Source organism: Camelus ferus, chromosome X, assembly GCF_009834535.1.
Source record: "Camelus ferus isolate YT-003-E chromosome X, BCGSAC_Cfer_1.0, whole genome shotgun sequence".
Taxonomy (NCBI): Eukaryota; Metazoa; Chordata; class Mammalia; order Artiodactyla; family Camelidae; genus Camelus; species Camelus ferus.
The window spans coordinates 30,428,916-30,452,650 of NC_045732.1; the positions used below are offsets into that span (position 1 = coordinate 30,428,916).

The 23,735-nt window shown below is 34.3% G+C and overlaps 1 protein-coding gene across 1 annotated transcript in view; it reads right to left on the reverse strand.

The window, feature by feature from the left end:
* LOC102504131 (dystrophin-like) overlaps window positions 1-23,735 on the reverse strand; it is a 562,607-nt gene that overhangs the window by 78,154 nt on the left and 460,718 nt on the right. Inside the window, exons 8-9 of the mRNA XM_032474646.1 lie at window positions 12,364-12,545; window positions 11,008-11,139 (exon numbers count right to left, since the gene is read on the reverse strand). Coding sequence (XP_032330537.1) covers window positions 11,008-11,139; window positions 12,364-12,545 — 314 coding nt within the window. The remainder of the gene's footprint in view (window positions 1-11,007; window positions 11,140-12,363; window positions 12,546-23,735) is intronic.

Genomic DNA, 23,735 nt, shown 5'->3' on the forward strand with positions numbered 1-23,735 from the left:
TACAAGAGCCGATTTTCCTCCTTGTGTATAATTCTTGCTTTTGTGATGTTTTACAGATTTTTATAATATGAAGGATGCTTCTCTATAGTGTTTCAACACACTTTATGTTTGGTATCTCTATTTTAAATGTTCAATTGCTTATTTCACAAATGCATAAATAATTATTTACCTGTCCTACTGGTGAAGGCATACTCCAAGGAGGTTGACAGCTATTGTTCATCAGACAAAGAGGAGGAAGAAAAAGATTTCCTTTTATTTGGAGATGCTTTTTAGTATTTATAAATATTAGAAGACTAAGAATAATGGTAATGAAAAGGAACGGGCTCTCTGGCTGATCTGGCTGATCTGGCTGGGAGTTTCAAATAGTGAAACATTAAAACTACTGGAAATCAGGACACCTGGTCCAAGTCCCAGTTCTGCTGGTTACTTACTGCTTACACAAATCCTTCATTCTATTTAAATTTCTCCTTCTTTAAAATGAGTCGAAAAAAAAATCATTCCACAGGTTTATTGTACTCATCAAAGAACATATGTACTCAAAAGGCTTTTAAAAACTGTAACTGTTAGTTAAAGAAAAGAGGTGCTTCTTTTTTTGCTCTGGCAAAATTGCCAGGGGTTTGATTCCCTTTTATTCTTTTAAAATTAAAAGAGCATAGGCAAAGTATGGTTAACTTTCCGAAGTCTGATTTCTTTACTTTGTGAGCAGAAGACATTATTTGGGGCTCAAAATGTTTATTAAATGAATGTGGCCATCTGTGCCCTAAGCTGTCCAAGGAACACAAAGATTGATAAGGCCTTTATAGGCAGAAATATAGGTATGACCTTGTTTGTTTCTTGCTTTTTCTTCTATCTTGTTTCCAGCATAAGGGTGGTTTCACAATGCCTCTAGAAAAAGGATAAGGCTCAAATGTGCAGTCAGCAAAAGAGTAAGGGAACAACCTGATACTTGGGGACACCTTCGAAAAGCCACGTGATGCTACCTTATTGTTAGCTTTCAGGTAATGGAGGCCTTCCTAAGATTTGTATCCCATGGTGTTAGACAGTGGCAGCCAGAAAAACACCCCCTGCACAGATGTCCATGTCCTAATCTCTGGAACCTGGAAATATGTTACATTACATGGCAATGAAGGATTCAAGCTGCAGATTAAATTCAGTTTGCTGATCAGCCAACCTTAGATATGTAGTTTTCTAGATTATCCAGGTGGGCCTAGTGTATCCATGAGTCCTTAAAAGTGGAAGGAGGCAGAAGAATAGATCTGAGTGATGCGATAAGAGAAAATGCAACTTGCCCTTGTTATCTTTGAAGATGGAAGGGGTCATGAATCAGGGAATGTGAATTAACTTCTAAAAGCTTGAAAAGAGAAGGAAATGTAATCTCCCCTAGAGCCTACAGAAGGGAGGAAGTCCTGCTGCTGCACTGATTTTAGCCCAGTGAGAGCCACACTGAACTTCTAAACTGTAAGACAGTAAATTTGCATTGTTTAAAGCCACTGAATTTGTAGTTGTTACAGTACCAAGAGGAAACTAATATATAGACTCATAATCAGAAGAATGGGTCAATCCAAGAGACAGATTAATGCTTTTGTCCACATGGACAAAAACGATTCAGTATAGATTTTTAAGTGTTACAATGCAGGTAGCCCTCACTTTCATTCTCTCTTGAACACACTCCAATCAGCAACACCTCCAAAAAAAAAAAAAAAAAAAAAAACACTCCACTGCAATTGCTCTTATCAAAGAGAATATTAGCTAGAGTGAGCATATAACTTCTTGGCCAAAATGGGCCAGTTTTGAGAGTAAATAAAAGTGTTATTAGAAAATCTACTGTGAAAACAGGTGTATATCAAGATTTCCCAGGGACTCTACCCTACTGACATTTCACTGGTTAATTTTCAATCCTAATGTTACTTGAACTCATCAGCAATACTCAATGCCATAAAACACTAGTCTCTTCCTGAAACATTTTCTTCTCCTGGCTTCTATAATACCACACACTTACCCATTTTCCTCTCCTCTTCCTGGCCATCCTTTTTATTCCATTTGTTGATTCCTTCTCATCTCTAAGTCTTGGGATCTCTAATTTACTCATCTGGACTTTTTCCTAGGGGATCTCATGATCCAGGTCAATGGATTTAAATACTACCAATGCTGTTGATGACTCCCAAATTACTTATCCTTAACTCTGATCTTAGAACCCCAGATCTATGCATATTCAAGTCTCATAAGCATCTCAAGATCCACATGTTCAATGTGATATACCACATTAACATAAGGAAGGATAAAAATCATATGAGCATGTCAATAGTTGCAGAAAAAGAATATGACAAAATTCAACATCCATTCAAAATAAAAACTCAAAACAAAAAGGGTATAGAGGGAATATAGCTCAACATAATAAAGATCATATATGACAAGTCCACAGTGAACATCATACTCAATGGTGAGAAGCTGAAAGCTTTTCCTCTAAGATCAGGAAAAATACAAGGATACCCACTCTATCCACTTTTACTCAACATAATATTTGAAGTTCTAGCCAGAGCAATTAAGCAAGAAAAAGAAAAAGCATCTAACCTGGAAAGGACAAAGGAAATGTGTCACTATTTGCACATGAAATGAATATATATAGATATATAGGTATATATAGAAAACCCTAAAGACAACTCCAAAACTGTTAGAACTAATAAATGAATTCAGGAAAGTTGCAGGATACAAAATCAATATACAGAAATCTGTTTTGCTCCTAAACACTAATAACAAACTAGCAGAAAGAGAACTTAAACAAACAATCCCATTTACAAGTGCATCAAAGGAATAAAATAACTAGCAATAAATTTAACCAAGGAGGGAAAAACCTGTACACTGAAAACTGTAAGACACCAATGAAAGAAACCAAAGATGATACAAATAAGTGGAAAGATATTTCATGCTCATGGACTAGAAGAATTAGTATTGCTAAAATGTCCATATGACCCAAAGCAATCTACAGATTCAGTGAAACCCCTATAAAAATTTAAATGGCATTTTTCACTGAAATTGAACAAATAATCCTCAAATTTGTATGGAACCACAAAAGACCCCAAACAGCCAAAGCAATCTGGAGAAAGCAGAACAAAGCTGGAGTAATCAAGTGTCCTGATTTCAAACTATATTCCAAAACTACAGTAATCAAAACAATATAGATTGGCATAAAAATAGACACATAAATCAATGGAACAGAACAGGAAGTCCAGAAACAAATCCACATCAATCAATTTACAACAAAGGAATTGCAACTATACAAGTGGCAAAGGACAGTCTCTTCAATAAGTGTGTTAGGAAAACTGGGCAGGCACATGGAAAAGAATGAAACTAGACTACGATATTATATGACATACAAAAATCAACTCAAAACAGATTAAAGACTTGACTGTAAGACCTGAAACCATAAAACTCCTAGAAGAAAACATAGGCAGTAAGCTCCTTGATACCAGTGTTAGCCATGATTGTTCTGATCTGACACCAAAGCAAAGGCAACAAAAGCAAAAATAAAGAAATGGCATTACATCAAACTAAAAAGCTTCTGCACAGCAAAGGAAACCATCAACAAAATGAAAAGGCAACCTACTGAATGGGAGAAAATATTTTCAAATCATATATCTGATAAGGGGTTAATATCCAAAATATATAAAGAACTCATACAATAGCTTAAAAATGAATAGTCCAATTAAAAAATGGGCAGAAGATGGGAATAGGCATTTTTCCAAAGAAGACACTCAGGTGGTCAATAGTCATGTCAAAAGATGCTCAATGGCACCAATCATCAGGAAATGCAAATCAAAACCACAATGAGCTATTACCTCACAGCTGTCAGAATGGCTATTATCAAAATAACAAGAAATAACAAGTGTTGGTGAGGGTGTGGAGAAAAGGGAACCCTCATGCATTGTTAGTGTCAGTGTAAATTGGTACAGTCAATATGGAAAACAGTATGAAGGTTCCTCAAAAATTGAAAACACAACTACCATATGATCTAGCAATTCTACTTTCAGGTATTAGCCAAAGAAAACCAAAGGACTAACTCAGAAAGAGCTCTGCACCACCATGTTCCCTGGAGCATTATTTACAACATCCAAGAATTGGAAACAGCGTAACTGCACATCAACAGATGAATGCATAAAGAAAATATTATACATAATGGAATATTAATATCATTCAGCCACAAAAATAATGAAACCTTGCCCTTTTTGACAACATGGATGGATCTTAAGGGCATTATGCTAAGTGAAATAAGTCAGACAGAGAAAGACGAATACCATATGATCTTAATTATATGTAGAATCATAGATACAAAGAACAGATTGCTGGTTGCCAGGGGCAAGTAGGGGATGGGCAAAATGGGTGAAGTGATCAAAAGGTACAAACATCCAGTTATAAAATTAATAAGTCATGAGGATGTAATGTGTAGCATAGTGACTATGATTAATAATATCATATTGCGTATGTGAAAGTTGCTAAGAGCATAAATCTTAAAAGTTCTTACCCCAAGGGAAGAAGAAAATTCTGTAACTCTGTATGGTAATGGATGTAAACTAGACATTGTGGTGATCACTTCACAATATATACAAATATAGAATCATTATATTGTATACCTGAAATTAATATGATAGCGTATGTCAGCTATACCTCAATTAAAAAAAATAAAAATAAAGGTTAACATGTTCAAACCTGAGCTTCTAATCTTACTCCCAACCCTGGTCCTCCTACAGTCTATCCTATCTTGGTTGGTGGCAACTCCATTCTTTCTATTGCTTAAGCAAAAACCTTGCAGTAATCTTTGGTTTCTCAAATTCTTTCATAACTCACTCTGACCATGTCATGGTAGAGCATGATCTTGATGCATTTGTGGCCTCCACTTCTTCTACCAGGTATGCCATCTCAGAGATCATGAACCAAAAAGGCTCATCAACCAAATTAATGTGCTTGAATCCCATCATTTACTAAATCAGTTTAAAGTGTATGGCAAGAAGCTAGGTGAAGCATATGGGGGTAATGCAATTAGGATAAAGTCAAACAGAAGGACCACCATACTATTTAAATTTTGGGTTATCCCATATTCATGTTTTGCTGTATCAGCCTTGCCTGCTGATGGTGTGCTAAACAGAACCAGAGGTGAGATTTGAGCAAGGGGTCCAATAGACAGAAGGTACCTAAGGCTACACACACTTGCTCTACTAGAGAGATGCAGGGACAAGTACACCTGACCTATAGCGATAGCACATCAATTAGTCCGCTGAACAGTTATAGGATTAATTTGCATTTTTTTACGCAGAGCACTTAGGCGGCCATAAGACCATACTGAGTGTCATTAACAGGTGGCCAACTTAGGAATTATGTAGCTCTTAGTCCAGAGGTGATATGATTATACCTTGTGATTTGGTATTTTCTCTCTTTCTTTCCATAAGCAATACCCTTGCATGTTCCATTATTTATTCCATCTAGTTTTAACATGTATAATAGGTTAAGCTACTATCTATAGTTAACACACATTTTTACCTCTGCCTGTGTCTCATAAGCTATTTGCTTCCTTATCAGCTAAATTTAACACATGAGTTTCACTTATTTATTTCATAATCTATTAGTTTATTTACAATTTATTGTTAATGCACCTTAGAAGTTTTACCTATCATCTCTGTTATAACACAATTAAATATTCTCAAAAAATATAGCTAACACGTGTTCCACATTGTATGAGCAAACTCTGTAGGTTATCCAAAATATATCCAGATTTCAATTATTATGCATCATGCTAATTGATAGAACCATTATGAAAAACAATATGAAGATTTCTCAAAAATTAAAACAAAATAGAACTACCATATAATGCAGCAATTTTATTTCTAAGGATATATCATAGTAAATGAAAACAGTATCTCGAAGACACATCTGCATTCCCATGTTCATTGTAGCATTATTCACAATAGCCAAGATATGAAAACAAACGTAAATGTTCATCAATGAATGAATGAATGAAGAAAATGTGTGTGTGGGGGGTGTACACACACACACACACACACATATATATACAGTGGAATATTATTCAGCCTTAAAAGGAAGGAAATTCTGCCATTTGAGACAACATGGATGAACCTGGAGGATATCATGCTAAGTGAAAAAAGCCAGGTACAGAAAAACAAATATTGTATGCTCTCAATATATGTTGAATCTTTTTTTTTAAATGCCAAATTCATAGAAAGAGAGAGTAGAATGGTAGTTAACCAAGGGCTGGAGGGAGGGAGTCATGGGGAATTACTGTTTAATGGATATAGTTTCCATTTTGCAAGATGAAAAGAACTCTGGATATGTTTTGTGGTGATGGTCATACAATTTTATGAATGTATTTAATACTACTGAACTGTACACTGAAAAACGGCTAAGATGGTGAATTTTATGTTATGTATATTTAAGCGGGGAAAAAGGAATAATCCAGATCCAAGCCCCTCTTATATCCCGCCTGGCTTACTGCAACAGCACTCTAACTAGTTCCCCTGCTTCCATCCTTATTCCTTTAGTCTATTCTCCACACAGCAGCCATGTTGAAATAATATGAGTTTACATGACTCCTCCAACGGCTTTCTGCCTCATTGGTAAAAAGTCTTCACCATTACTTACAAGATCCAATGTGTTCTGGTCCACTATTACTTAGACACCATCTCTTAGACACCATCTCTTAGCACTGTGCCTCTCACCCCTACTTTTCCTTGAACAGTCCAAATATCCCTACAACTCAGGCCTTTTGCACTATCTGTGTTTCTTCCTCATGGGTTTATCTTCCCCCAGATACTGATACTTCTTTCTGGTCTTTACTCACAATTTACATTCTTTGTGAGTCCTTCCCTGACTACCCAAACTAAAATTTTAACTTATCACCACCACATACTAAATACGTCACCTCCCTCTTTGTTTTCTTTTTAGCACTACTTATACTTACTACTAAAATTTACTTTACTTAATGCATATTACATATTATTTGAAACGTTATTTGACTTAATTATACTGCTTATCTTGTTCATATAATGACTCTCCCATGAGCATATGCTTTCCATTAAGGCAGAAGTAATTTTGTGTATTTGTTTACTGCTGTTTCATTTGATCCTATAATAATACCTGGCATATAGCAGATGATTTATAAATAAGTGTAAAATTATTACATAAATGAGTACTACTCCATGTGTGAGAATCAATAGTTGAGAAAATTCAGTGGTAGTTAGTATAATTAATATAGGCTTGGAGCTAGATAATCTGAACTTAAATCCAGGTTCCACCACTTATTAGCTAAGGCCTTGAAATTTGGATTAAATAGGCAAATTTGAAAAGGAGACATAAATCACTCTAGACTGAGAGAACCATAAGAGCTAACATGAGAAATTGTTTGGCACTTGTGTAGGAGAGAGACTGATTTAATTTCACGGGAGTAAAGAAAACATAAAATAGATTAGTATGAAATAAGCATGAAAATATAAACTGTTCATACATCATGGAGCCTCTTGATGAAATTTAGGCGTATAGAGTTGTTATAAAGGCAAAAGGAAGTGAAGAAAATTTTGTGAATTATATTATTAAAGGTGTTAATACAGAAATCAAATCTGATTTAGATGGGACTGAGCTAAAAGGGTGATACTGATTGCAAAGCTATTTCTGTAATCTAGAAGACAAGTATTGAGGGCTTGAATAAGAGGGCATACATGAATATTGAGGGGATATAACTTAATGGAGAAATGCTGAGAAGAATTGACTATACATGTCTTATTATTGACTATCAAATCAATACAAACACAAAGGAGTATGTCACATCTAAGTCTCAAAAACTGCTGATTAATATCCTCATTTACATCACAAAAAAGACAAGCAACAGGTTTGTGAGCAAGGAAACAAAGTTCACTTCAGGACATAATACCAGGTTTGAAACATGAGTGGACATCAAGATAAAGATATGTACCAAAGAACCGAAAATGAGTTGGAAATGAGGATGTAACTCAAGAGAGACTGGAAGTGGTGAAAACACAGATACAATGATCAGTGTATACAGCTTCAAGTCAAGAGATTAAATCACAGTAACGAAAAAGCGTGTACAAAAGAGAGGGTCAAAGGATCTCAAATGAGCCTCCTATGCTAAGGGAGTTGGAAGAGGAAAAATACCCAGATAATGAAAGAGATAAAGAACAGTCAGAGAGGGAGAAGAACCTGTCTAGAGGCTATAAGAAAAATATTTCCAGGATGGTAGAAAGTCTGAGAGGTGATAAAAAAGACACTTTGTTTGGTGACCAAGTATAATTATTTGTTGAATAAATAAATATATTTATAAACCATAGACTACAAAAAGTGGTCAGTGAAAGAAAGACTCACATAATACTACGTTAACAAGATAAAATGGAGTGAGGTGTTTGGAGATGTGAGATGTGTTCCTATAGGAGCTGTGGACAGGGTGAGGCTCCAGGATAGAGAAATACAGAGTGAAAAAGATATTGGGGATTTTTGATACAAGATTAAGAGTTGAATGAGAGGCATGATCAAAGTCATAAAAATAGGAATTCAGTACAACTATAAAATGGATGCCCTCCATTCAAGAATTGATGACAGTTAAGAGTTACAATTAAGGAAATGTTAGCGTTCATACCAGATAGTATTTCTTCTTGGTAAATTATGAGAAAAACAGATTTATAGGCAGAGATCCTGAGTTAGGGCAGACTGCTTCACCACAACATGTTCAGAAACTGCAATGACTATAAATCAGATTTTACAAGTTGGGACAGATGGGGATAAGTGATGTTTCTAAGATATTGGGAACTTTTAAGATAATTTAGGCATTTTATGTTTCCTATAGGGTACAGTTACTCGCATGGCTCTCTCTCCTACTATGAAAATTTTCACCCTTCCTTACAGACCACCGAGTAAACACTTGAATGAAAACCCTCTAATGGAATCCAATCTGGCCTGTCATTTGAAGTGGATCAGATACAACCTACAGGGGGCAGTAAAGGCTGAGCCCCTCTGAGAAACTCCTTAGAAAAAATTTTCTCAGTAAATCATTAAGACATAAACTTATCAAACCTAACTACGTGTAACATCATCTTCTGATGTGCTTCCTTGAGAAACACATCAGGCATTCTGTTTCAGGCAGAATATATCATTCCCCATCTACTGTGATTCATATTTCTTCTTTGCTAAAGGATTACAATAGGTTTATTTCAATGGCTTGCGTTAAATAAAACAGAGAACTGAATAGCTGACTATTTCATGATATATTACATATTTTGTAATATTTAGACAAAGGTAGAGAGAACAAATACTATCTAGCAAAATTAAGTCCATTTATAATTACTTCATTAAGGAGTCATACCTGAGCAATGCCTTAATGAGATGGTAATGAGGTAAAAATGCGCTGCCAGAATAAGCACTGGAGAAAATCTTCCGGAAGAGGGAGCTCAATAAAGTGATAATCTGAGGGAAAAATCTGATGTCTTTGTCTTGGCTTACATGCCTTTATTTTAGGATGTACAACACCTATTATTTAAGTCTTGCAAGTTTCAATGGGAGGATGGTGATAAAAAGAGCATAAAGAGTCAGGGAAAGCCAGGAGGGTGGGAGGGGAGGAAGGAGAACAAAGAAAAAGGTGGACATACTTAAACATAAAATGGGATAAACATAGTACCTCCCACCTCTTAAGAGTTGTTATAAGGGTTTGAAAAGTTCATATCATGTATACACATAGCACAGAGTAAATACTCAGTAATATGTGGCAGAACTATTTTTATTTACTGATAATGGGGAAACGGATTAAGTTTCTTGTTCAAGATTATACAGCTGGCCTTTGTGAAAACGTGGATGGAAATTTAATTGAAGATGAAGCACAGTCACACCAACATTTTCACCCGGTCTCCTCTGTTCAGCTTTGCAAGAAAACTAGCAAAAGATAAAGGGGCATAGCTATGCCCTGAAACATGTTTCCCTGGGGGAATCTTTCAAGTGTTAAATTTTAAACACTTGAAGTGTTAACTTTTTTCAGCCTCACGCATCAATTAACTGCACCAAATAAATCACTAATTAAAAACAACCACTATCTTTAAAAAAATCAATGTCTCCAAAAATGTATACTTTCCCCAATAGGATCAAGACAATAATCTCACTAAATTCCCACTCATAGTGTATTACTGACAAAAGTCACTTCCTCAAGAATTTTTCAAATTGCTCTACTAAGCAAAATAAATGAAGTTTCCTTGTAAAACGAAATTTTAGCAGTTCTAGCACATTTCATTTCCATACTCTAACATATGCAAGGCTATAATTTCTTGTATTTTTAGGTTTCTACAACACTGCAATAATGGTGGAAAACTCCACTGAGAAGATTCTTTATGTGGAAAGCATTAAAAGGTGCACAGAATCTGATCTGGTTTGGGGGTGATTTTCTTGTATAAATACTACAGAGTCTGCTATATACAATTTAAATGAGCAAAATTAAAATATATCATACTAAGAAGCTTGCAGTTATATTTTTCTTAAATAGAATATAAATTCCTATTTATACAGTGAAAATATAATAAGGGTATCTACATAGAATATGTATTTCTTTCAGTATCAGATATCTAAAAAAATCTCCCCAAATAATGTGATATTTAAATCGCATCCATTTTCGCATTCCTTTAAATAAGCTCTCTTTAATGAGCTTTGTGTTTTGGTATAACCATTGGTAGCCTTTATAAAAGATAATCTTACATGCAATTATATCATGATAGTATAAATCCCCGTTACGAGAATCCCCACTCATAAAGAATCAACATATGTTAAAGCTAGATAGGTCTCGATAACAAGACAGCATCATGGGAAATATCTAATACAAACGGGAGCAACGAAACAGCTCTTGATGGAGGAGGGAAAAAAGGCACTGCAAAATTCCAATAAACAAAAACCATGTTAGATTATCTTGGATGAAGAAGTTCTTTGGTTTGCAGAACAGAGTAAATGTTGACAGACCTGTGAAGGAAATGGGCTCCGTGTGGGGTCAGAGGTGGTGACATAAGCAGCCTGTGTGTAGGCATAGCTCTTGAACCGAGGCTTAGGAGAGGAAGGAGTTCGTTCATAGCCCTGTGCTAGACTGACTGTGATCTGCAGAAGGGTTAGGGGGAGGAGGACAGAGAGGAGGAGGAGACAGCATAAGTAATCCTGGAAGGACTGCTTTCCAACACAGCAGAAAAACGAATATTAAATGGAAACAGTGAAATGAAAAATGTAATCCTAAATATATATGAGTGATATTAGAAACTGGTACACTCCAAGAATTTTGGTGCTCAATGTCATGTCGGAGAGCAGGTCATCAGGGAAGGGAGGAGGGTGGGATTTAACCAAAAGGATTCCATACTGACACAGCTCCAGCACTAATACGGGATGGTGCTCTTCAATCTGGCAAAAACAGGCATCCAAAAGCAATTTTCTCTGAATCCAAAGTAAACAAAACCAGAATTCATCACATCAATATCCCAGAAAGGACTGAAGCTTTCATAAGCTAAATATAGAATTAGCTTAGTAGAGTGAGAAAATTAGGCCTAAGAGCTTTCCATGCCTTCAGCAGAAATTTTGCTAAAGGCTTTTGCATCACTGTTTATATTAAAGAAAGTAAAAGAAAACACCCTACATATCCACTGTTGGGAAGGAAAACCAGCCATGTAATAGAAGAATCCCACTGGATTCTGTACAATAACGTAATAAAAGTGTTGTCATATATATTCTCTATTTAATTTTTATTTAGAATATTTTGTACTGTTTTTATCTTAACAAGAAGTTTACCCTGAATAATCAAAATTTGTTAATACATCAGCAAGTTGCCACTAAAAATAAGAAAATATTAAGCAGAGAATGTGCTTTGCTCTTGGTCTAATTCTCTGCTCTTTGCTCTAGCTGATGGGAAGTTTAATATGTATATGAGTCTATCTTTTATTTTATTTCATTTTACACAATGGAAATGCAAAATATTCTGTGTCCCATATTTCTACACTATGGTGCAGAGTATTTTATCAATAGCAGAATATTTTATCAATAGCAGAGTATTTTAACAGTGTGCTTTAAAAACATTATAATCCATAATATCAGATAAAATTTAGGTTTACAGAGTCTTTTCTATCTCTCCCTCTCTTCTCCAAATGCATACACACACACCTATTAAGCTATATATACATATATTTGTGTATCTGTATGTAAATATATACATATGTAATATGCTATATATACACATAGGTATGAATATACCCAGATAATAGATCTGTATGTATAATATCTAAAAATACCTATAAAGTAGAAATATCAATGATATTAATTATGCTTTCGACACTTTACCTGTTGAGAATAGTGCATTTGATGATGTAATTGAAAATGTTCTTCTCTAGTAACTTTTGATGGCCTTGGCAACATTTCAACTTCCTGGATGGCTTCAATGCTCACTTGTTGAGGCAAAACTTGGAAGAGTGATGTGATGTACATTAAGATGGACTTCTTATCTGGATAAGTGGTGGCAACATCTGTAAGCACATTAACACCACATAATCAACTTTTGGTTTCTATATTCGACTCTCTAAAAGGGGAAAGAACAAATCAATGTTACAGGAAGAAGACAGATTAATGAGCACTCGATTGTCCATGAATGTCCCCCAGAGACTTAATTAGAACATGATAATCAGGCCTAAAATGTCCTTCCAATCTGGCAGACCAATGAGATGAGCACTAAAGTTAATTTCTTTTCCTTGTTCACATAAAAACTTCATTCTGCAATACTTTTTCCTAAGTCAAATTGCCAAACTAGCCCGTCTAAGAGAGTGGTTTTCATTAGATAACAAACAAACAAACAAACAAAAGATTACATCTTCTTTTCCATGAAAAGTTATAATAGCATGTCAATTAAAACAGTGCATTGGTAATTAAACAATTATGCAAAAGAGCTTCAATGCCTTGGCTTCCAGTAAAGAAAGCTTGTACCTCCTAATCAAATGTTTGCTGGTGATTAAGTATGTAAAGAGCAAAATAATGTCTTTGTGTTGAAATGAACCACATACTTCCAATCAAAACAAAATAAAACAGGTATATACCATATGTATAATAATTTGTAATATTCCTTAAGTATATTAAAAATATTTGTTTCCATTATGGTGCATCTGTTAAAGTCAGATGCCCCTTTCCTTCTCAGACTTTAGAGACAAATTTAGAAGTCCTTCACATAAAGTTGATTTGACACTATGTCCTTTGCCATATCTAGAGAGTGAAAGAAATCCAGCATTCAATGTCAATAATAATTTGTAATAACACATATAGTAAGTGGCAGCTCCTTCAAAAGCTTCTTTTGCTACTTGGCATTACAATTTACCTACTGTGCTCATTCCAGGGAATCAAAATGTAAAAATAATCCTTCATGTGAAGTGTATCATTAACCCCAGAAGTGTTAAAACACAAGTCCTGGCAGGAGGCCAATATAACTTTGCAGCAATGTGCCAGGCATTTTTCTTGCCATAAATTTATCCTAGCTTAGCCAGCATTAAAAGATCTGTTTTAAGTTAAATATGTATATTCTGAGGAGTGTTCTGATTATGACCTTAAAAAAAACCGAGTCAAATTTCAAGTCCACAAGCATAAAAGGAGATTGAACAGGTCACTCAGTCTGTCCCTTCACAAGTAGCAGGAACATAATTAATCAGAACAACTATTTTTAAGGTATTTTTAAAAAGAGTTACAGAGGAGGGAAAAGTTAGCTAATATTCCTTGGTCTGCTTTTATCCAGAGTATAATACAGTACTTCTCAATTTTTAATGTGCATATGAATCACCTGAGGATCTTAAAACTAGAATCCAACTGAGTAGGTCAGGGGTGGAGCCTGAGGCTCTGCATTTTCAACAAGCTCCCAGATGATGCTGAAGTTGCTGGCTTGAAGATCATTCTTTGAGCCAAAAGGGTCAAAATAAAATGACACAGAAGCAGACACTTATATTATCTACAATTTCATTGTTTTGCTTATTTGTTTTCAAAAGATACTTACTGGACACAAATGCATAAGGCTTAAAGGTATAAAGTTATATACGTATTTTCTGCTCCTGATTTTAATTTAATTATTAACCAACAGATGGTGATGGTAACTTTCTGCAAATATTTTTTAGGGAAGAACTAAAAATTACTTTGTGCATAAACACTGCTTTTCTAAAAAAAAAAAAATCTTACTAACTTAGCTTGGAAATTCTGAAGCCTAAAATCTCCCTCTTATTTGATAACTGTTTTTCAAGTTTTTCAAGTGTTCACTGTATGTTAGATACTATACCTCTTCACCATATTTTGAAATTCTAGAATATTTTCCCTCTTTTCATTGGTAACTAGTCAGTTTTACCTGTAATGAGCATACTTCAGAATTTTATTTTTTAGTGTATTTAATAAAACCATGCTGTGAGAAAGGCATTGAATTTTAAAAGTTTGTCAATGTAAATAAAAACATCCATGCCTATTTACTGGTATATTATACATAGGCATGTTCATGTGTATGTTTGGCCTCAAATATATGCTGTGATAAAAAGAAATAAAGGTAAAAGTACATCAAGTATAATTTTTATTGCCCTAAGCAAATGTCAAAAATTGTTTGACATAAACATAAAACATATCTTTGACAAAGGAGGCAAGAATATACAATGGAATAAAGACAGTCTCTTCAGCAAATGGTGTTGGGAAAACTGGACAGCAGCATGTAAAACAATGAAGCTAGAACACTCCCTTACACCATATACAAAAATCAACTCAAAATGGATCAAAGATTTAAACATAAGACAAGATACAATAAACCTCCTAGAGGAAAACATAGGCAAAACATTATCTGACATACATTTCAAAAATTTTCTCCTAGAAGAAATAAACCCAAGAATAAACAAATGAGACCTAATGAAACTTACAAGCTTCTGCACAGCAAAGGAAACCAGAAGTGAAACAAGAAGACAACCTACAGAATGGGAGAAAATTTTTGCAAATGAAACCGACAAAGGCTTGATCTCCAGAATATATAAGCAGCTCGTACAACTCAATAAGAAAAAAATAAACAACCCAATCCAAAAATGGGCACAAGACCTAAATAAGCAATTCTACAAGGAAGACATACAAATGATCAACAGGCACATGAAAAAATGCTCAATATCACTAATTATCAGAGAAATGCAAATCAAAACTACAATGAGGTATCACCTCACACCAGTCAGAATGGCCATCATTCAAAAATCCACAAATGACAAATGCTGGAGAGGCTGTGGAGAAAGGGGAACCCTCCTACACTGCTGGTGGGAATGCAGTTTGGTGCAGCCACTATGGAAAACAGTATGGAGACTCCTCAAAAGACTAGGAATAGACTTACCGTATGACCCAGTCATCCCACTCCTGGGCTTGTATCCAGAAGGAACCCTACTTCAGGATGACACCTGCACCCCAGTGTTCATAGCAGCACTATTTACAATAGCCAAAACATGGAAACAGCCTAAATGTCCATCAACAGGTGACTGGATAAAGAAGTGGTGGTATATTTATACAATGGAATACTACTCAGCCATAAAAACCGACAACATAATGCCATTTGCAGCAACATGGATGCTCCTGGAGAATGTCATTCTAAGTGAAGTAAGCCAGAAAGAGGAAGAAAAACACCATATGAGATTGCTCATATGTGGAATCTAAAAAACAAAAACAAACAAACAAAAACAAAGCTTAAATACAGGACAGAAAGACTCATAGACAGAGAATACAGACTTGTGGTTGCCAGGGGGTGGAGGGTGGGAAGGGACAGACTGGGATTTCAAAATTGTAGAATAGATACACAAGATTACACTGTATAGCACAGGGAAATATACACAAAATGTTATGATAACTCACAGAGAAAAAAATGTGACAATGAGTGTGTATATGTCCATGAATGACTGAAAAATTGTGCTGAACACTGGAATTTGACACAACATTGTAAAATGATTATAAATCAATAAAAATGTTAAAAAATAAATAAATAAATAAATAAATTTGTCCTGGAAAAAAAAATTGTTTGACATAAACATAAAACATTGTCTGGATGAAACTGAATATTCATAAATATCAATCACTATAATAAATAAACATTACCTGACCAAACTATTGACATTTTTGCCCCAATCCATTACCATCACACTTCTGAAGTTGTGTGGGATCAGCTGTACCAGTATGTAGAATACAATCTCTCTTTTCTTATAGAAAGGAATTTAGATATTTTAAAATTTATTGAATTCCTTCAACATATATTTACTAAAGAGCCATTATATTTTAAATATTTTAATGTTATCCAGAAGATTAATAAGATAGAGAATTGATAGATTCTGCTCACAATTTGGAATAATAAAATAAATAAGAAGAAAAGTACAAAATAATTGCATTGTTGATCAGAATGTAAAATGTGTTTCTCTAACTGGCACAACCAGTGCTTTAATGTGTTCAGAAAAAAAGAAGTATTTATTATTGGGGGACCAGAAGTTTCTTTATGAATAGAAAACTATAATTAATATGTATATGATTTCATTCACTGGAAATGAGGGGATGAAGAAAGGTTTTCCAGGCAATGGAAAAGCATGATCAAAAGTGCAGAGGTAGGGACAGATTAGACATGCCCCAGAAATAGTGCCTTCAGGTATCTTAGCCACAGAGTGGAGAATAGTGATTAATAAGACAAAATGGGTAGCTTGTATGTGGAACGTGAAGGATCGTCAGTACCAAAATAGAAAACTTGGCCTTAGTTCAATAGGTTGGAGAATAACTACTTTTATCAAGAGTGTAACAGCGCTAAAATTTTTGTAAAGTAAAACTGCTAAATGCAGAATGGAATGAAGGAGAAAAAAACTAGAAGGAAATAGGAGCCTGGGACCCAATCCAGATAGGAGGTGTCAGAGAACTAAAATAGTCTGTGTAATGAAAACAAGGGGATGCATGATAGAAATTCTACGACAGGTCCAAAATAACTTCACTCAATTTCAAACCATTTACTCCACAGTCTTTGGAAATGCCTACATGCAAAATCCTGTCCTAAGGCCTGGGGGTACAAAGATTAATAAACTGAGAATGCAATAAGGAAGAGGACTGAAGGAGGACATTGCTTGTTGTGTAGCCATGGTAGCAAGTAACCACCAAAACACATTTCCATTTCATTCAATTAATTAACAACTACCTGCCCACGTGGTCTTGCTCATGCTTCCCCAAGCAAACCAACACCAACCTCTCCCTTCTGAAAGGGAGCAGACTTACTTCAATGAACAAAATTCTGAATGCAATTAACATTGGTCTCACCTAAGTAACCAACCATGTTTCTAAAGGAGACATCAATCTACTCCCAACTCTGAATGTTCACAGATCTCTTGAATTCTGGGTTTCCCTCCAAACCTAAGGACACTCTCCTTTGAGACTCTGGTTGACCAGCACAGTACCCCCTGATTTAAGGAAGCAATACATTCAGCTTTGTATTTTCATTTGAAATATTGAATAGTGGTTTTATTATCTGATAGAATTCAAGTGATGAAATTCACTTAAAAATCTAAACTTATTAATGAGAATGAGTGTGATAAAGTGAAAGAATGAGCAACTCTGAATGTGAAGATTTGGGTTTTTAAAAATATGTACCTACGTATTTTTATCTGTAAAGAAATATCATTAACATCATTTACCTCTGTTCTCTCATCTGTAAAATAAAAATCAGGGTCCCAATCTCACCATGGTGTTTGTGAAGGGCAAATGCATAAATGTTTACAAAAGACTGTGAAGTTTATTAAATCTTGATGTTCCTGCTATATTTCAATTGGGGTTGTTCATGTTAGTAATACCAAAACAGACCTAGCTGTAGGAGACCATTAGTACTATTAAAGGGAAGCCAGAAAAAGAAGCTGGTTGGAAAGAAAGGCCATTCCTCATATATTACATATTTACAAAGCAATTATTATATGCCATAGAATATGCTTAGCCTATGTTGTAAGTATTCAGTGGATGAGCCACACAACAAATAATTCTGGACTATACATTGTACTAGAAATCAAAAGAAACTACGTGACTTGTGGGTAATCCTCATTATGATAAGTGTACTAAGGCCAATGCCTGGGATTCTTTGAGCACCTAAATATTTGCTAAACTGAATAAAGAGAGTAGTTGAAGCCACAGTAGTAGATGAGAATTGTACAAGATAGTAACTGACTGAAAAATAGTATTATCAATAATGAGTACCTACAGAATTTGAGGTGGGTGAGAATGACGGGATGTGATTTCTTTTTTTTTTATTACAAGACATTAAAATGTATCAAGTAAAAGAAGTGAATGAACCCCCAAAATAAGAACTTACAATTATATGAAAGTAATCTTTGCACTAAAACCCTACTATAGCATTGGTTCCTTGTCATGAAAGTTTAATTCCTAATCCCAATTTTGAAGCCACTTCAGAATGGAAATGTTGAGAACTCATAATACTGCTAGAAAACTTTATTTCATGAACAATAACTCTAATTCTGATGAGTGTTTCTACACTCATTCGAATTTTGATATTGACGGATACAATTGAACAAATAAATCATCCAGGGAAATTCCATAGTTTTTGAAGAAACTGAGGCCCACAGGGGTTTGATGGCAAGTCCAAAAGCTAGTTTGAATCAGAATTAGAACTCAGTCAGTGCATCATATTTCTCAATACCTTACCTTCATTATTTCAGAGAATGCTGTCTTAGCACATTTGAAAACCAAGTATCTCAAAGTCATTTTCTAGATAATGACCCTGTGACCCATGTGGTTCCATTACCAAACATCATCTATATTCTCCATAGTAGTAGTGACTTCTATTTCTAATAAGTGAGGTATAACAAGTGTAAATAAACATAAAAATGCAACTCCATTAGTAATCAAAGAAATGCAAATTAAAGATGTGAGATTTAATGATATTCCTTTGCCTTTGAAATTAATAAAGAAAGACAAAATGATAACAGTCCATGTTGCAGAAGTGTCAATGATTTGGCCAAACTCCTACTTTGCCAAGAGTATCATCAGTTGGTTCCAACATTATGAAAAACATTTTGGCTATGTCTAAAAACAACCATATTCAATGACCCAGTAATTTTCCTTCTAGGAATCCACCGCAAGGAAATAATCAGAACTTTATATGAAGAGTTATATCAACTTGATGTGAAATTTAACCCTTATTTACACATTGAAAAAGACATTTATTTATCATACAAAAAAAGAAAAAAAAAGAAATCCATTCCAAATTGCGTAATAGAGAATTAGAATTAGAAATGATTGAATATGTAATTGTATATGAATTGTAATTGTATATGAATATTACAAAGCCATTCAAAACATTGCTTTCAAAGAATCTTTGGTAATATGTGAAAATGAATTTTTTATAAGGTGACATCAAAAGAGAAAGATGTATAATTTACGTAGACTATAATAACAATTTTATGGAAAATACTAGGAGAACATACTTTAAGACACTAGTGAAATATACTGGTGGGATTGAAAATAACTTTCTTTTTCTCCATCTTCTCTATATCTTCTACACTATTCAGCAATCACTAATTTTATAATTAGATAATATATTCTATAATAAAAGTATCCGTAAAGATCAAAAAGTAACAATAAAACAAAGTTGCACAAAGTTTTCTTTTAGTATGCCCTCACCCTCAAAAAGTCAATACAATGAGTTTGTTAGGAAACTGGTGTTTTCAACAAAACTGTTCTTATCTTGGGCAATCAACCTCCAGAAAGTCTAATTAGTCAGCTGCCAGGCACAACCTTGAAACACCTCTGGGAAATTTAAACAAGAGCCTCTACTGTCTAACCCTCAGGTCAGTTTTCTGCCAGGAGAAAGGCAGGAAATGAAATACTGGATTATAACGCACATCATGTGTAATCAGAAAAAAGCAGGATTTCAAAGATAAAAGATGCATAAATGTGCACTCACAAAGTCTGGTCAGCCTTTTAAGAGTTTTATATAAAAATAAAAAATAAAAGGGTGCCATTTACAAGCCATGATCAGAATACACCTGGATAATTTCTTATAGAATTTGTATTAGGAACAAAACAATAAAAATAAACAAATTCACTGTAAGAGAAGGGGAAAGGGTGAAGTGGAAAGAAGGAACACATGTGGTCACAAACTAAACATGGTCAGATAGCTCTAAATATGAAAATGTGAACACATGTATGTAAACATAATTTTTAAAAAACTGTGTTTGCTAAAATAACCAGATGCATAGATGTGAAATTCTAAAGAACTTACTGGTGAAAGCAAAGGTTTGTAAGTGAAGAGATACTGTTATAATGTCATCTGATCTCTAAGCACTAGAATTTATAAATTGTAGGTGATATATCATAGTGATGGACTAATTAATCAAAGTGTTAGATTATTTTCAATTCTAATATTTTTCACCTAGCACTACATCCAAAGTACATATATTTTCCATTTATAAGTTACTGTACACAATGGTCATACAGAATTCTAGTAAGAAAATAACTTGCACAGGTCCCCTCCAGGTAAATTCTTTAACATTCTACATGTTCTGCCCTCACTAAATTAAGTACTCCTTAATTAAGCCACTCCATAATTTTAACATTTCACTTACCAATCCAAGTCACTTTTATCATCTAATAACAATGCTTCTCATTAAAGGGCTATAAAGCATAGCAATGAAAATAATTTGTATTGATGAAGATGACTCAGTTTCGTAATAAAATTAATGATTAAAAGCAATGGCTTTCATTTATACATGAGAAATATGAAACAATTTTATCTTTTAAGCATCCAATTATTCCTATCAATATACTTATGGTATAGCTAGCAGAAAATTATCACTATAATCTTGGTACAAGTAGAAAACAGTGATCAAAATACATAATGCTTACCTAGGGTCTAACAGGGAAAAACAAAAACAAAACTCAGGTGCTTAGACGACATTTCAGATACACTGAAAACTAGTTCAGCTTTCTGGCCATTAACCAAACCATGTTAAATGTACCTATGCAAATATACATCATGTATTCAATCCAATAAATAATAGTAGCTGGAGGTGATGTTATTGATTCTGAAAAGTATTGGATAGACAATATGAGACACAAAAATATATTTAACAAACATTTATTGAGTTACTACTTTGTGCCAGTGTATAGTTTTTGAGGCTATAGATATATATTCTAGTCTTTGAGGATATAATGGTAAAAAAAAAAAAAAAATAAGCCCAGCAATCTGTTCTCACAGAACTTTGAATCTAACGGGGACACAAATTAAACATAAATAATTTCCAAACCCTCAATTTACCACCTGCCAATTTATCCTTATCACCTAGTTCTTTTCACTTCATTGTGTTAAAAAAAACTTCCTTTCACAAATGCACCATCTTTGCTAGGCATTTGTGAGGGAAGTGAATAGGACTGGGGACACTGTAATGTTAAGACCGAACATTCTGAGAGTGCCTGAAAACAAATGCACAGAAGCTAGTGGGTAAGTTAATTAAGTGGAAATTCTCAACCAAGCCTCACTTTACAAGTTTCAAATAAACCACCTTTATGTTGAACGTTTTTTAGCCAAATATCACACATCTTCTGTGTGCAGCTAATCAGAGTGTTCTGTCTCTAAATTATTTTCAATTCCCAAATTTCAAAATTCTCTTTTCCAGCTACTCAGTGAGCTTGTACTCCATTCAAATATATTTATTAAAAAAAATAATAACCCTGGACCTTTAAAACCTTAGAATAACTTTTCGGTACAGGTCCTCTAAAACAAGGAAAATAGAAGCTAGCTTGACCTAACAAATGGAAGTTAATCAGTAAGCGTGGGAGACTATTGATGGAAAAACATTTGTACTTTCTTAAAATTCTCTCTACATGCCTATTGTGGCAAGAACTATTGGAGTTTCCATTGGAGAAGGAAGTATTTTGGCTCAGTGACATTTAACTCTGCTTCCTTAATTGTCACCTGCTGCTTTTGTGCTTTGCTTTTGATCTAACCAAATTGACTTTTTTTTTCCTACTGCTAGAAAAAGTATAGTAAGCTTCAGAAGTAACCCCATATAATATCTTTACTAACACAGAATGGTCTTTTTCTACCCCCTCATTCTCTACAGAGCTAGACAAGACAGTTGATAAATAATGAAGCCAGAACAAAGATGCTCATTTCATTTGAGACAAATTTCAATGGTTATTGCAGTGTTTTCTGGTATGATTGGGGATTTGGAAATATGCCTGATGGCGAAAGGGCAGTTCCAAGGCAAGGTCCTCAATGACAACTAGCTTAAAGCAGAAACTGTATATAAGATCAACCTTTTCTGTAACAAATATTATAAAAATGTATCCATTTCATATCAAAGTGCTTAGCCTGTTGAATTACACATCCCTTGATCAAATCATTGCTCTGCCCTTTATAAGTTAGAGACTGGGGTAAAATTAACTAATTCTCCATATATCCCAGTTTTTATCTATAAAATGAGTCATATTAATATCACACAAATAGCTAGTGATGACACTTGAGAAAATGAGTGTACAGAGTAAATATGCTATATATTCATATATACACACATTATCTGTTGTGACTTGTTCCAATTGGCACATGATTATAATTTTTGAGTCTCCTTACATTTATACATTCACCAAATATTTGTAGGGTGCTTACCATGTGTAATGCATGACATCAATTCACTTTGGAATGAAACATTTTTATAATTAGAATGGCTCCATCTACTAACTCCTAAGGTAAAAAATGGTGGATTATGGGACAAGTTGAAGGAACCAACCCAGATGCAAGTCTCAGACACAAAACATTTATTCTGGAGAAGTGATGTCTGCAGCACCAAGTATCAAATGCAACATCAGAAGAAGGAGTAGAGTGTTCAGTAAAACACCATCACAAACAAACTTCCCAAACTGTGACATAATTGATGGCAAAAGAGTTTTCTTGAACAAAACCCCAGTTTTGTAGTATTCTAACTGAAAACTGGATCCAATGGCCAAACAGCATACATTTGTATAGTTTCTAAACACTAGCAGAAGTATGCTGAAGAAATACACAATAAACAAGTGATAAATCTCCATATGTTTTCAAATTACAGACACATTCTGCATTTGAAAGCAACAATAAAATTTCATTTGAGCATGAGTTTGGGGTTTCTAACTTCCACCCATATAATGAGGGTTTCCCAATTATACACAAATTAATATTCATTGATGACAAATAACTTTTAATATGAAAAAATGTAAATCAGAACTTCAAAAAAGTGAAGATAATCATACGTGAAACAGTGATGTGAAAGGTACAAGTGAAAAAGAACATAAAGATTAAAAAGCATATAATAAGCAAATATCAAGACAGTAAGAAGAAGTAAACTTTTATACAAGAATAGGGTATATAATTTTGATTGCTGAAAAGAATCATGCGTGTATGTGTGTTGGAAAACACTGCGTAAACTGAGGTATGAGGAGGAATAAAGGACCATGGTAACTAGTGAGAGAAGGCTAGGTTATTTTTCTATGATCCTGTGTATAAGGTTTGGCTTTTAATTATCAGAACAAAGCTCCCTCATCTTTCCACTCCAAATCACAGATGACACCTATGGCCATCTACTTTTTCTTTCCTCCTCTTACAATTAAAGTGTTCTCATTTCATTTAAGGCAAGTTTGCCTACTTGTACTTATTTTCTATTGAATCCTCAATTCTT